Source organism: Schistocerca americana, chromosome 1 (assembly GCF_021461395.2).
Source record: "Schistocerca americana isolate TAMUIC-IGC-003095 chromosome 1, iqSchAmer2.1, whole genome shotgun sequence".
Classification (NCBI taxonomy): Eukaryota; Metazoa; Arthropoda; class Insecta; order Orthoptera; family Acrididae; genus Schistocerca; species Schistocerca americana.
Window position 1 is genome coordinate 485,631,356 of NC_060119.1, and position 16,298 is coordinate 485,647,653.

The following is a 16,298-nucleotide window of genomic DNA, read 5'->3' on the forward strand; positions in this document are numbered from 1 at the left end:
GTCTTGCACTATCCCTCCACGGTCTCAAAACACAACAGGAACGACAGACGTGATAATGAAAAAGCAGGAGTCGAATGAAATAGCAACATTCGGAAGAATTTACAGTTCGACTCTGACCGAAGACACTAAATTGATACATTTTGTTTGAGATTTTGTTAAGATTCGATTTCAGTATTCTATTTGCTGGAAGTTTTCGCATTTGTTAAATTACACGCAGGCTGAACGAATATTGTACAGTTTATCATGCAACTGAATCAAACGTTTATTTGAAGCAATGCGTTTCATTTCGAAGCATCAACAGCAATCGAGGTGTCTTGTTACATATAACGTTTGTGTACTATTAGTATTGGGCGTCAGCTTTTTGATACAGCGCAGAATTCGATAGATATAACTAAGTGAAACACGAAAACGATAATTTAGTGACTGGTACCGCTTTGGAATAAAGACTTGAAGCAGTTGTAGAGGATATAGATACACGTTCGTTTGAACTGCCGTGGTAGAGGTAGTAGGATCGCTCGAGAGCATAAGTACATAGTAGTATTCGTGCGCTAAGCCCGGCTGATGACTCCCTTTCGATGCTGTCACCGAGAGACGTAATGATATGGAAGATGATCTTAGGCGTGCTCCCTGCCCAGATTTTAGCCATACAGACCGCTATCTACTTATTTGAAAGCCTCTGTCACCATTTGTGAACACACATTAAAACTGTGCTTAATTGTTTGAATGTTTTCTTCATAATTTCACTTAGTCAGCTCACATACGTTCAATTTAATCCCTCCAAGTACCACAGGTGTCAGTATGACCCCATAAGCACATTGGAAATATATATATCCTTTGTTTTCAAAACTCTTATTTTCATAAAATACGTGACTTCCTCCCTTGAGTCAATTATATCTTTATTCAACTGTACTTTATTCATGATTCATTACACTGAGTACCAGTTGGGGCAATTTAACACCATTCTAAATTTCTTTTTGCTTTTGAATGTGTAATTTACGAAAACAGAATGATGACTGTTGCGATGAACAACTGTAATGTATGTTTTTATGTTAGTTCAGTAAAATAAAGCTTATATATTCCCGGTCAGTTACTCGGGGCTTTATGGCCGCAATGGTACTCAGTGAAACGAAAGAAAATCCTGGTAATAGGAGGGTTGAGAATGTATAAATGATAGTCACAGAAGCGCCATATATGGAAGTCACACTCTTGTCGTAAGCTACTCACAGAAGCGCGACCACCACTTCGCGAGGCAGCTAAGCTAGACCACGAAGGTCAGTTATACCCCACACTTACAGAAACGCGGATCCCGTCACCAACTTCCTCTCTGATGTATATTTGCTTTTCGGCACAAGCGTCGACAAAGCCACTGAAATCACATGTACTTCTCATTCATCGCATTCTTGATATTCAGCCAGTAGTGGATATTTTTAAATGTGGTTTTAACTTTCGAAACAATATGTACCTTCATGTCTGACGGTTCGTTTTTCCATGAGTTTTTATTACAGTTCACGTCATTTGTTTCAGTGGGCGCTTTCCCTCCTACAGTGTTAAACAGCTAGATTTGTTAACCAACCGTGCTGTTTTCCTTTCATGTATTAAACCCGAAAACGCCTATCATTTGATCTATTTATCTGACATGGTTTTACCCTAGTTCATCTTCCAAAGATATATCGCTCTATTACTGTACTTGTAAGTACTGTCCGTAGATGGCCAGAAGTACGCCCTCTTATATGTACAGCACGATTCCACCAACGTCTCGTCACGTGCACGATAACACAAGACAGTCTAGTACGCCACCCCAATGCAGAGCGCGTTAAATGTTCAGGGATATTAATGAACCCTTTTTCTCTTATCTTCCCCATTCTCGATACTGGAAGCAGTGACCGTGATTAAATACACGTACGATTTGTACGTAGACAACCGCCAATAGCTTTACAGTGTCTTTTTCTTGAAATTTATTGGCCCACGGCAAAATTTCGAGCTACTACATGCTCTTCTTCAAATGGCTGGTATTTACAGGCACTTCGCATTACGAAACAAGTGTAGCTAGTCGCCGGGATCGATGCGACACTGTGCACTTCCTGAAGCTGTTAAGTACAGCAGTGTACACCGATCCATTACATACCAATGTCGAAAACAGCAGTTGGGCACACTTGGTTTAACAACATTTTGCGTTTCCTGCAAATTGTACAAAGTTGCAGTCATCCTAGAAATAAGATGTTCCTGTTAAAAAGTAAGTCCGTTTAAATACCTTCGGTGGCTTCAAAGCTATCTGATTGAAGAATAAATAAATCGACGAACCTGTATTTTTGGCACTTTCATTATGCAACAGCCCGTTTCCTTCTAAATGAACGTTTTTGGGTGACCGTGGTGTAGGGGCTAGCGTTGCTGCCTCTGGATCACGGGGTCCCGGATTCGATTCCCGCCCGGGTTGGGAATTTTCTCTGCCCGGGGACTGGGTGTTTGTGTTGTCCTCATCGTTTCATCATCATTTGTGAGAGTGACTAGATTGGATTGTGAAAATAAAAAATTGTCTGTGTAATAATTGTGACTTTGTACGGGCGCTGATGTCCGCGCAGTTGAGCGCCCCACAAACCAATTATCATTATCATCATCATCATCATCATCACCACTGTGCACGTCGTTCTCAGAATGAGCCTTTTAGCGCGGTTTATGGTGATTAGACATTTTCCGGTCATGACACCGGCATATTTCTGTCATTTGTTCCAATTACAAAGACTTGTGCTGAAATTTTCGGTCACCAGACAATGTCCTCTTAGAAAGAAATATAGTGTGACGCACTGAAAGATCGTCCCCCGGTAGCTGAGTGGTCAGCGCGACAGACTGTCAATCCTAAGGGCCCGGGTTCGATTCCCGGCTGGGTCGGAGATTTTCAGTGAGGGACTGGGTGTTGTGTTTTCCTAATCATCATCGTTTCATCCCCATCGACGCGCAAGTAGCCGAAGTGGCGTCAAATCGAAAGACTTGCATCAGGCGAGCGGTTTACCCGACGGGAGGCCCTCGTCACACGACATTATTATTATTTACGTACTAAAAGTACATGAAATATAGCTGTGGTGTTTTTTTTTAATTTAAGAGTTAAGAATAAGATTTTTAAGGAAGACTATATATATATATATATATATATATATATATATATATATATATATATATATATATATATATATATATATAAAGTGGATTAGTTTAAAGCAGCCACTTGGAGTATTATATTTAGAGCATCCTCGAATCCTTTAGAATTATTTATTTGTTAGTCCAGGGGTCATCTCTTTTTCATATAGGATGTGTCTCCTTAATACAACGTAAATAGTTCAGAACATACACACACAGAGAACATAAGTACATTTCCTCCACCAAAACAGTCTTGCCCTGGTTTTTGCGAGTTTATAACTAAAGTATTTCAAACCATTACGTGGCATCATACCCAGAAGAACTTTAATAACTACCACACCGGCTGCGGAAGCGTACGTATATATCTCAATATATACGTATTGTACGAGGGTAGGAGGTCGGTCGAGGCCAAGCTGAAAGAGTTACCACGTCATTTGCTAGAACTGATGTAGGGAGACCTAAATAATGATGTTCGGGCAAGGCAAAGTGCATCCTCCCGAATATGCAGTCAGTGCCTTAACAACTGTACTGCCTCATTCGCCTAGTCCCTGGTTCAGAATGTTACTTCAAATGGTTCAAATGGCTCTGCGCACTATGGGACTTAACTGTTGTGGTCATCAGTCCTCTACAACTTAGAACTACTTAAAGCTAACTAACCTAAGGACATCACACACATCCATGCCGGAGGCAGGATTCGAACCTGCGACCTTAGCGGTCGCGCGGTTCCAGACTGTAGCGCCTAGAACCGCTCTCCGGCGGGCAATGTTACTTCATTCGCCTGTGATTCCTAGACTGCGGATACGTTGCTGTGCCACTTGCATACCTTCCACTCTGTTCCGAAAACTGACTCCAGGCCAGTAAACATGACCCACTGCACGTCTTCATAGTTTCCCTGCAGTCTGTTATAAAAATCATGGGCTACAGAGTTTGTGCAGGATGTAAGGTAGTGTAAAGGTTCGTGTGGCGTGGTTGTGTGCGTGGTGAGTCAGTAGTGGTGCGCGTGCGCTGACGCCGCTCGTGTTCCACAGGTCGGCAGCGGCAGCGGCAGCAGCAACAGCAGCAGCAGAGGGTGGAAGCCGGCAGTCGGCCGCGATGATGCGCGCCTGAGCGCCGAGCAGCGCCGCGCAGCGCCAGGGCTCCGCCATGGACATGACGGCGAGCGAGGCGGGCCACCAGCACCACCGCTGGTACGAGGCGCCGGCGCCGCGCTTCGGCCACCAGGTGTCGCCCGGCGGCGGCGGGGGCGGCGACGACGCGGGGGCGGGCGGCGGGCCGGCGGGCGCCGTGGACGCGGCCGGCAACCTGCTGGGCGGCGCCGAGGACCCCGCCGCCGCCGCGGCCGTCGCCGAGCACGTGTCCTCCTTCCTGCACCACCACCCGGGGCTCGCCGACGGGTCGCACCACCGCAGATACTACCACCAGCAGATGCACTCGCCCTACACCGCCTCCCACGGTGAGTCGCGCCGCCTCTGCCGTCTCCACGCGACAGTGTCAACCTGTGTACTCGCCCAACCACGCACACGTCTCACTCCGAAACTCTTTTTGTGGCTCGGTGTACCCAGGTGACGCTGACCGAATCAGATTAGAAAATTACACACCGAAAATAGTGGAAGAGTTTTGCTACGAGGGCTATCCACAAAGTACATTACGTTTTGGAATTAAAAATAAATAAAGTATTGGAAATTTTTTTTATTATATACAAATGAAAGTCACACTTAAACACTACTTTTCTACATAGTTGCCATTTAAATTAAGGCACTTATCGTAGCGATGGACGAGCTTGGAAATTCCTTCGTCGTAAAATTCGGCCACCTGCGCCTTCAAAAATGGTTCAAATGGCTCTGAGCACTATGGGACTCAACTGCTGAGGTCATTAGTCCCCTAGAACTTAGAACTAGTTAAACCTAACTAACCTAAGGACATCACAAACATCCATGCCCGAGGCAGGATTCGAACCTGCGACCGTAGCGGTCCTGCGGTTCCAGACTGCAGCGCCTTTAACCGCACGGCCACTTCGGCCGGCCCTGCGCCTTCAACCACGTGGTTACCTCTTCTTTTGGGACAGAAAAGGTGTGATTTTTGTGGATTTCCTGGAAAGAGGCACTACAATAAACTCTCAAAGGTACTGCCAAACTCTGCACAACCTCAGAAGAGCAATAAAAAACAAGCGCAGTGGAAAGTTGGGCTCAAGGATCTTGCTGATTCACGACAACGCCCGGGCCCACACGGCAAATGCCACTCGTGAAGTTCTCGAATCTTTTAAGTGGGAGTTGTTTCTTCATCCGCCGTACAGTCCCGACATGGCACCGAGCGACTTCCACTTATTCCCAGCAATGAAGAAGTGGTTGGCTATGCAGCGTTTTGATGACGACGCACGGCTTCAAGAGGAGGTAACCACGTGGTTGAAGGCGCAGGCGGCCGAATTTTACGACGAAGGAATTTCCAAGCTCGTCCATCGCTACGATAAGCGCCTTAATTTAAATGGCAACTATGTAGAAAAGTAGTATTTAAGTGTGGCTTTCATCTGTATATAATAAAAAATTACAATCCTTCATTTATTTTTAATTCCAAAACGTAATGTACTTTGTGGATAGCCCTCCTATTTCAGCAGCAAACTGGCGGCGTTCGAAGTGGAGGTGATACACAACGTACACGGGCAATGAATGACAAGAGCAGCACGATAATTCTTCGTGTTTTGAAATTAGTCTCGCAGAATTTTTTAAATGACATGTGCGCCGTAGAATGCGATATTATAACAGTTACTCCTGTAGCGTTTTCGCCCGCGTCATTCTCAAGCGGTAATCTGCAACCAGTATATGCAGTGAAGTCAGACATTCTACTGACAAAAATCATACGTCCTTCACAGTACATCTACGAAAAATCTGGATTGAGCCTTAAGAGCCGGCCGGAGTGTCCGAGCGGTTCTAGGTGCTACAGTCTCGAACCGCGCGACCGCTACGGTCGCAGGTCGAATCCTGCCTCGGGCATGGATGTGTGTGATCTCCTTAGATTAGTTAGGTTTAAGTAATTCTTAGTTCTAGGGGACTGGTGACCTCAGAAGTTAAGTCTCATAGTGCTCAGAGCCATTTGAACCATTTCTGAGCCTTAAGAATCAACACACGAGTACCTTTTCTTAATTCTGAGTCCAAATATTTCGTGGATGAACTCTGAAACAAGTATGCTTTATGTCAGTGTAATGTCGAACTTTGTATATAGACTGCAGTTTACCCCTTGGAAACGATGTAACGTCCAAATTACAATAGTAAGAAGTACAGTCGATAGCGAACAACATGTCGTTAAAAAATAATAAACAAGAAAACAGTTTCTGAAAAAGATATATTTGTCAACATTGAATATAGATTAAAGTTTTGGGAAGTCTTTTCTGAAAGAATTTTGTTTTTGGAGTGTCGCCTTGTACGGAAGTGAAACGTCGACGATTAGCAGTTCAGACATGGAGGAAACAGAAGTGTTTGAAATGCGACGCTGCACAAGAACGTTGAATATGACATACGTAGATCGAATAACTAATGACGGGGTGCTGAATCGAATTGGGGAAGAAATAAATTTGTGGCGCTAATTGACTAAAAGAAAGGGTCAGTCGGTAGGACACAGCATTACGCACCAAAAAATAGTTTGCTTGCTATTTGAAGGAAGTATGTGAGCTAAAAATGGCAGAGTGTGACCAAAGTTTGAATACAGTAAGTAGCTTCTGATGAATGTAGTTTGCCGTATCTGTGCAGAGATGAAGAGGCCAGCGTAGGGGGGGGGGGGGGGGGGGGCTGCAGAAAAGCCGTCTTCTGGCTGATGACCACAAAAACAACAACAATATACCCAAAAAGGCAACGGCAAAAAATAATTGCGGGCGCAGATTTCCGTGGTCGTCATTTTCAGCAGAGCTTTCCTGTGAATATGACTGCTGCTTTAGGTTATGTACCAACGTTTCGCCCTCTCGTGCAAGTAGTCGAAATGGTATGCTGTATAATACGACGTCGCGAAAGTTTTAATTGTGGATTATTGCTGGAGAACGCAACCAGCCGAAACTACTTTTAAAAATGTTTACTTTAATGCCGTGACCAGATTCTGGCTGTCATGGTCATCTTCAGGACGCTACACTTGTTTAATTAGGGTATTACATTTATCAGAACCATGTCGTCCGCTCAGTTGTTGCATAAGAATATTTGAGAAGTTAGCGGGCCTTTAAATACTGTGGGGATGACTTGGATAATACAGAAAAACATAACAATGCGCATGCAGTTGATTATGCATTGAATGTGAGGGTTATACGTACTAAACTTTGTTGTAGTCAATAGCGTTTTGTTACGTTGGGGTCATTAGGCATTTGTGGGTCGATTTACGAAGTGTTTAATTTTAAACAGAACACACGTACTACACAAACAACTGCCTCACACAGGCACTTCACAGCATTCCTTTTGTCACTTTCCGCCTCACACATGTGCTTTACACGTAAAGTGACGCTAACTTTTCAAACATTGTTATGAAGTACGTTGCTGCTGATGAATTAATGATGTAATTAACCAAGTGTGGCCGTTCGAATATGGGCATGATAGGGCGAAAAGCGGCCATGTATTAAAATAAAACTCTTTAAAAAGTATTTGTGACTGCATTCTCCACTATCAACGCATAATTCAAAAACAGCCAAGGTGGTAAATAGGGTCTAGCATGGGTAAAATAACAAAATTTTACTAACGAAAATGATTGTTTTTGTAGTTTACACTCATCTCTATAAGTAAGTGAGACCTTTCTTACGGTTCGTATAATAAAATAAAATCTTCTCTATAACAACTTGGTTTCTAGGCTGCTGCTTCGGCCTGAATAGCATTTGAGTATTCACAATATTTTGCAATGATGTAGGTAACACGTGTCGTATACAGACTTACATTTATTTAGTGGCGAAACGAGATGGAAATACGAGCGCGCTTCTCTGCTTGACGACGGTCAGAGAACAAAATCTTCTTATGTTTCATGACAAGCGAGAATGACTAATGACTCAGCAGCAGCCGGCCGAAGTGGCCGTGCGGTTAAAGGCGCTGCAGTCTGGAACCGCAAGACCGCTACGGTCGCAGGTTCGAATCCTGCCTCGGGCATGGATGTTTGTGATGTCCTTAGGTTAGTTAGGTTTAACTAGTTCTAAGTTCTAGGGGACTAATGACCTCAGCAGTTGAGTCCCATAGTGCTCAGAGCCATTTTTTTGACTCAGCAGCAGAGATGTATTTTGCTCATGTTAGCGACTAATCGTTTGAAAAATAGACGGGAACGAAAAGGAAGGAAGAAATAGCTCTGTATTACAACCACCAAACCGAATATACTGCGTCATGTCACTCGTAGTGGATGTATCGTATTACATTAGACACACGCTTTTCGTTTCATTTATTTTTAATACACCATAAAAGCCGATTTTTTTACGATCGTTTGTTGGGCGTTCGCAGCAACTGGTGACGTCTAGAATAATAAACAATTATACGTACGACCAAAACGAGACTATTCGGTTGTACTAACTAGTCCTGAACAAATACAGCACTGCACGCACGCAACATTCCAACACAAAAATCCACTACTGACGTTGTTTAATAACTAAGTGGAGTGGAACACTTATGACTAACAGTGAACTGTCACTTGTTTAATCGCGTAGACGAGTCTGACATTCAAGTGCAATCACTACGGATTTTAGCCAACGAGCCGCTGTATACGGAGATACGCATACGCTTCGTAGAACTAGATTTATTTTTTTTAATCATCCGCGACGAATTACGTCTGTATGTGATCTTTGTAGGCAGTACGATAATCGCTATTCATAGAACGCCGGTGTTATTTCCAGCCATTTACATTTTGTTATCAACACAGTGAGTTGCGTTGAAATTACACAAATCCGATAAAATTACGAAGAGACGAGCTATTGTTGTGGCTGTAAATTAGAGATGGTTATAAAATTAATGGTCGAAGAACTGTATGAAATGTATCGCTGATGGCGTTATATGTCCAGTGGTAGCGAATTAAATGCCATTTCTTTTTACCTGGGCGGGTGTGAGTGATGAGCAACTAGATAAAGATGTCTCCAGTTTAACTTTCTTAATGTGGTTTACATTTCTTCAACGTAAAGAGAGTTTTTTGTTCACATTCTATTGTTTTTCATGGAAAATCTTATTTGCTCATATCAGATAGTGCCCTCTGCAGAAAGTGGAACGAGAGTTGTCTAATATACGAGGATCGACGAGAAAAAATGCCGCAAGATACGTATATTGTCACATTGGTCAGAGGTTACAAGTCCGTAAATTTTAGATAGAAATAACTCCAAGGTTGTTTTGTAGCTGTACTGAAATTCCTTCGGTTTATGTGTTACACCAAGTACCATAAACGCGTAGTTAAATGCAAACTCCTGGGCAAGAATGTTCTAAATAAATCATGCATATATCTGTTGCTACTCTAATATATTTGTTTTCGCGCGTTTTGTTTCTCACATCTCGTAGAAAATACAATGATCGTCGTGTAGACCGATACCAATTCTCATACGACAGCTGCTTGTTGGTAGCACTGAGGATAAGCCGATGTACACATTTACACAGTTTGGCGCTGTAGCAAGTGCATCATAGATCTTGCTAACAGGAGTGCTTGTAGTGATATGAGTTTCGAAAATAAATAATTTCTCGCTGTGTCTAATTCTTGGGAGCATTTTAAAGCGCTTCCGTCCAATAATTGTTTCTAACAAAAATTAACTTTACCAGGATACGATATTTTACTTGACAGGGGAGGTGCACTTCAGTGTGATAAGATTAGTTCAAAATTAATGCGGTACATCCACAGTCCCATTTCTGGTAATGGTTTGTAACTTTTGTTGTGGTAGTGCGTGCAGAATGAGGAAAAACCCTTTTTTGGAAACAATATCTGATCACCAACATAGCTCGAAGGAAGCAAACGTTGCTTACGACAACCTGTACATGTTCCTGCAGATTTCTGAATATCTTTTGATGTGATCGAAAATACAGTAATTTTATGTGCGTCGTATGAACTCGGAAAAGGCATTTCGTGTAATGCCTTGGAAATATATTTTTAACAGCTGCAAATAAGGGTAACTTGCTTTTTTTTTGCAGTTTCTACCATTTAGATTCGCACCTTTTTGTAGACTGAAAACTGTTCGACGAACTTAGTAACTCCGGAAGAGAGTTTTACGTAATAAATACAATTCCTTTATGACGTCCGCTGCTACACAGCCGCTGATGTACCTGTGGCAACATTTACACTTCCTCGTTATAAGTGCACTATATTTTCAAATTATCGCTTACCTTATCGGTACGGCATCATTATCTATTTTGGATATTTCTAGTTAAAAGATGTTTTTAATCCGCTAAAGTATCACATACGTCAGCAGTAAAAAGTAGTAGAAATTGTAAAATATTACTCTTCAAGAAACAATGGCTAAAGGCACTATTATTCAACTGCACTTTGAAGTATGTTAAGGAACCGTTGATTTTCAGATGGCCCACCGAGGACAGGTCACATCAAAACATAAAAATTTGTCCGGAAACAAATTTAATTTCGCAGGGTACAATTTCTCCATGAAGTAATACAGGTTTCAGCTGATACCCACTTCACGTTCATCTCTAATGCGAGACGGCGGAGGACTCACCCGTAACCTCTGTAATCAACTCGGCAAATGTCTATTGCATGTCGTGCAGACTTGAGAATAATCAAAGAGGGCCCTGAACATAGTCGTTACTTTTAGTTGTTGCAATCAGTCGAATTGCCTGGTCTGCATGTGCCAGCCTCACCACATATTAAGAGCTGTTCCCGCGGCCTACCGCACGGTGGGAGGCTTTGGTGGGAGAGCTCGCCAAGCAGCATGCAGTGCTATCGCTTGCGAAACTAAAACCACCGGGAATTGTAGATGCAGCACTTCATTGAACGGATTACGCTGCACGTCTCAGTTACGTCACTGGAAAGCATTGCCAACCTAGTGGCGTGGAAAAATGTGTCCTGTACGTACCAAGCATATTTTATTCAGATAATTGTGCCTGTTAGGCGGCTACGTTGATAGAATTGCTTTCTTAATCTTAGTGTGTGACTTTTTGTCGTCATAAAGAGAGCGAGTAACAGGAGATAAAAACACTGTGCGTGTTATGAAAAAGGTGAACGTACTTAGTTCTTTGCGATTGTATAATTACAGTATCAGTCACCATCTGCGAGTGGCTACCGGTGACTGCTTATTACAAGAAACTTCTGTTACGACACACACAGTTTTGGCACCGTGCCAGTATTTATCTTCATTCACAGGTATCGCAAAGTCCGAGGGTCAGCAGCCTTCACCACCAGCTGACTTATCTGCCGCAAACTGCTAACTATACTTCAAATTTACCCAATATCTTACGCCGTGCCCGAAGTGGCACCATAAGAAATCTGTTCTAGTGGTAACTGGCTGCGTTAGGCAAACTGTCTTCAGTAACACGCATCACATGAGGGGGCGAGAATCTGAAACTAGCCAGAATGCATTACGCTGGTAACAAGTGTGAAAAAGATGTGTTTTTACACCGCATTAGACAACAGAAGAGGGACGTGCATAAATGAAATCTGCGAGGAAGCGTTCTATTTGACTCTTCTACGGAAGACGTATTACCGCTGATTGAATATGCCGGTGCGGGGACAGCTTTGCAGTGATGAAAATGGCCCCATGGACACAAACTCCTACCGATCCATTGAACTGCAGTGGATGCCGAAATTGTGTACCGATGTAGATGCTGAGTCCATATTCGAAGAGCGAGATCAAATCCACGTCCAGCGGTTATGGTTCACACACTCACACACACACACACACACACAGACATATATATATATATATATATATATATATATATATACCCGAGGGAGGACCCGAACCTCCGACGGGGGGGAGAGGGGGGGGGGGGGAGGAGCCGTGCGAACTGTGGCAAGGCGCCTAAGATCGCACGGCTACACCCCACGGGGCAGCAACTGCTAAAATTCTATAAGACCGCATGTTATATCTGAATAGAATAGGTCGTTGCAAGTGATTTAAGCTATACTGCTCATTTATGTGATGTTGTGATCTTGTACTGCCACTTCGTAGAAAGCTTGTTTTCAGAGGATTGAGTTAGCAAAATATAAAGTAAAACACGTGTCTCCTGTTTTACCGATTTTGCTTTGATATTTAAATGTTCACGAATAGAAACAACGGTGCTATGTGAGCTGTCGCAGTACAAAGTCCATAGATCTAGTTTAGTATAATAGGAGGAGTCGATGTTATTGCATGCATTAAAACGCACTTTTGGGAACGGCGGCAGTGTATAAGGTGACGTGGAATCCATGTGCTAAGTCAGCACGGACTAAAAGTTGAAGAATGAAAGTGACTGTTCACTACATTATCTAGATCATATATTCAGAAAATTTATCTCCCTCTGAGGAGTATAAAGTCTCCTGCAACAATAACCACAGCTGCCAAATTTTATGATTATCGCGAAGATACGTAGAAGTCTGTTTGAACAGCACTGAAGAGGGTAACAAGCACTTGGAAGACCGAGTCTCTTATAGCGTTTCAGATTACTAAACGTATTTAATACTGTTCAGCTAATTCATTTCTAAAAACTGTCCTCAGATTCTTTTTATCTAGAGATGCTTAAAAGGAAAATTTCGTGTGTCTAAGTCTGCGAATAGCAGGTCTGTACTAAGCTGGCGAATACGACGCCGTGTTAGGAAGTTGCCCTTCCCCTTAGCTGAGGCAGTTGCATTGCACCATGCATTAGTGGTGCAGTTCTCGTTCAGGACTCGTGCTAACAGCTCCACCGGAAAGGAAACGGCCGGTTGGCGTACTGTGCGTCAGCGACCGCGCTCGCGCCTTTGTTCCGACACCTCGACTTTCTTGTAAAAGTGCACTTCACAGCATAGCGTAACCAGCTTGCTGCACGTGGCACTAGCATAACTTACGGCAGTTAACGTAGAACACCTGATTTTCATTAATTTTTTATTTATTTGTATTAATCGACAACGTGTGGCTTTAAAACGAATTAAACTATCGATTTTGTTATGCGGATGAAACCACAAAAATAATTCCGTACACGTATTATGTGCTGAATTTCACTTCGATCGTCGAATTACATTTTTGTTTTTCTGGTGCTATTCATTAATTCTTTTGTAAACAGATTTATTTCATTTTTAAATATGCCGTACGCTATCGTCACGTTGGTTTGATTTATGGCAGAAATTTGCGAGGGCGATTGCCCAATTTAGTCTGTTTGACTAATCGCTGACATTTTGTTTTAGACAACCAAGTCGGGAGCGTTTGTTATGTAGCAGCTGGCAGCAATGTGTGAAGCGTAGGATTAAAAATCTTTACAAATTATAACGCCCAACTGCTGTGTCCTTCACCGCAAAAAAAGAACAGTCCGTCGTTATCGAGGAAGGCTGTTGGTCAACTCACAGAGACGCTCTTGATGCAAGAATCTCTTGATAATCGGTTATCTGAAGTGGCGTCAGCGGCTTGCGCACGTCTTTCGGACTTCAGTTAGATGCAGGTGTTCGTTTTATAATAATTCAGTTTCTGCAGAATCTAGAAGAAAAACGAAAGCGGATGAAAAATCAGGTGGCGATCGATCACTACTCATTCGTTTCTATATAGAATCGTATGGAAATTACTTTAAATTTTGCTATTAGTAATACTGGAACTGTAGGTTGTCTGTGTTTACAGGTAGGGTATTATTCGATTTCCTCCAACAAAACAGGTTAGTTCTCAGTTATGTCAGCGATAGAACACCGTCTTAACTAGGGTTTGTGCTTTGTTGTACAGCAAACTTTGCGAATGGTGCGAGATTAGAGTGTTTTACTAAAATGCAGAATCATGTAACAGGCAGAATGCGACTTCATATATGCCGAACGTAATTTTAAACTGAAACAGACAGGAAGGTGCAGTAGATGTAACGTAAGATAACGATATGATGAAACGTATCATACTGTAACGATTAAGTTCGGACTATGTGGTGGCTCTTCGACCACTAGTGTAGGATGGTCAGGAAAGTATTTTATTGTGATTGCTAGCACCGTCTCTCACACAGTCCGCTCATGGCCGCTTTCTGTTGGTGGGCAAAAAATTGCTTCAACTCGGTTACAAATAATTGTAACAGTATCCTTTGAGTCGAAATACGAGCAACTGTATACTAGCAACAAAGAATTTTATTTAACAATGTTATACCATTCCCACATGTTCGCTCCAGGATTTTCCCGTTTTTGTGTGGCTGTAATGAGATAGTGAAGTATTTTCTTGTATTGTACTCGACATTCGTGCAGATAAATGCCGAAAGATTGGATTACTCAAGCTAAATTGCTCAGATACATGGCGTACCATTTGAGATAGCTTAGTAAGACTTCACATTCACGAGAGAACAAAAACATAGCGTCATAACAGTTCTGTCCATGTTTTTTTCTTATTTTCTTCATTGGTAAAGTGTTTCATTTTGGACTGTTCCTAAGTTTTGTTGTGCCCGCTTACCGTGTGTTTAAATTTAATAGTGGGGTGGAGGTGTGACATTGGAGTATACACTTTCCTCAGCTATTAAGGTGCTAGAGTAAACATATAAAATTCTCTGCGGGTATTCATAATTTCTGTAGGTCTACGAAAAACAATTTTCTATTCCGTTTGTGAAAATCTTTGCTGCCCCACTGGAAAAAAAGATAGATGTTTCCTAGGGGTCAATTTTCCCTTTTATTGTATCTGTTATCCCTCGACAGTAAATGTGAAGCCAAAGTATCGACAGCGGTGATGTACCTCGAGGGGCGGCAGTAATATCTGGAGTTAATTCTTTAGCGCTAATGAGGTCAATGTAAAAGTGATTGACCGTTTCTATTCTGAACATGATTGTATAATAAAAAGTAAATTGAATGGCTAAGAATATCACTCCTTTATAAAATATTCTACCAAGAACTGACGGAACAGCCAGTCAATCAATGGCTAAGTGTTTCAGCAAAGTTAGTACTCTCTCTGACGAACTAATGATTATTGTAATAGAAATTATTAAATCGATGGCAACATCCTGTTTACGCTATCGCATCAAGCACATGAGAATAGGAAGACTCCAATGCTATGCGCAGACTTCCTGCGATCTTTCCTGAGTCTGAATTGTTCAGATTCACACACTCCACGGTTTCAATAGAGATGCCACTGAGATGAATGTGAATTTACCCATGCCAGATAAGCTTATGACATTAGATTAAAGGATGAGGTATGTGGACAGCTTCATATCCGTAAGCTTTCGCCTCAGACTTTCAAACGAATTTCGTATTGTAGTTATTGTGTTGTACTATAAGTTTCTGTGCAACGTACAAGTAAAATTGTGGAAAGAAGCTAGTGGTTCAGAATACCCAATTCTTTACAACGCTTATGTTGATTAAACGTGTCAAATTTGGTATACGATAGTTATTGGAGCAAAGGCGATATACACGGCGTGTATTAATCTGTCGATTATTTATATCTTCGGGAAAGCACAGGACATATTATGACTTTGTAAAGAGTACTCGATGCGCTAGTCTCAGCGTTCGGTTTTTCTTATCATCTCTATTTAATGTTAACAGGAATAATATCTTTCCGCCACTAACCTCTGATCGTTTAAAGCAGATATCCACACTGTGTTCCCTTCTTAGCTGTGGCAATCCCGTACTTTCACTTCACACTGGGGCATTGTGTTCACAGCAAACAGTGCCCCATCTCTGAAATACGGCACCCTGGGAATCCTCACACGAATGATCTGCGAGTCCGTCAACCTTCTCTGATTATGTCGCAGACGGTGGGCATTCTGTCTTGTTTACCGTCCGTCTTTCAATATACGTCACAAGCCCCGATGCCCGTGCGTTGTAGTTGCAGAAGTTCTCCAAAATGATGTTTAGGGGTTGACGCTGCCCATTATCATATCCTAGTCTCATCACGTTCCTGTTTTAGCGGTTGCGGAAGGTCGGCTAGAAAGACAACAAACTGAAATTCAAAAGCTAATTTCTAATGTCTGTTATGACCTTGTTTTCTGTAACTCTTTGTCTTCCGACATCTTTATGTCTAATAGATCGGCTATAAGTGAGGGGGTGAAGTGCAGCACTGCACAAGACACTTGAATGGTATTGGGCACGAGGGAAGATCGAAAAGAACCGTCTCTGGTTGGGTT

At 42.4% G+C, this 16,298-nt stretch overlaps 1 protein-coding gene across 1 annotated transcript in view; it reads left to right on the plus strand.

The window, feature by feature from the left end:
- Positions 1–4,365: 4,365 nt before the first annotated feature.
- The window catches only part of LOC124604371 (GATA-binding factor C-like), a 652,859-nt gene continuing 640,926 nt past the window's right edge, over positions 4,366–16,298 (plus strand). Inside the window, exon 1 of the mRNA XM_047136473.1 lies at positions 4,366–4,585. Within this exon, the coding sequence (XP_046992429.1) occupies positions 4,558–4,585 (28 nt within the window). The 5' untranslated portion in view covers positions 4,366–4,557. The remainder of the gene's footprint in view (positions 4,586–16,298) is intronic.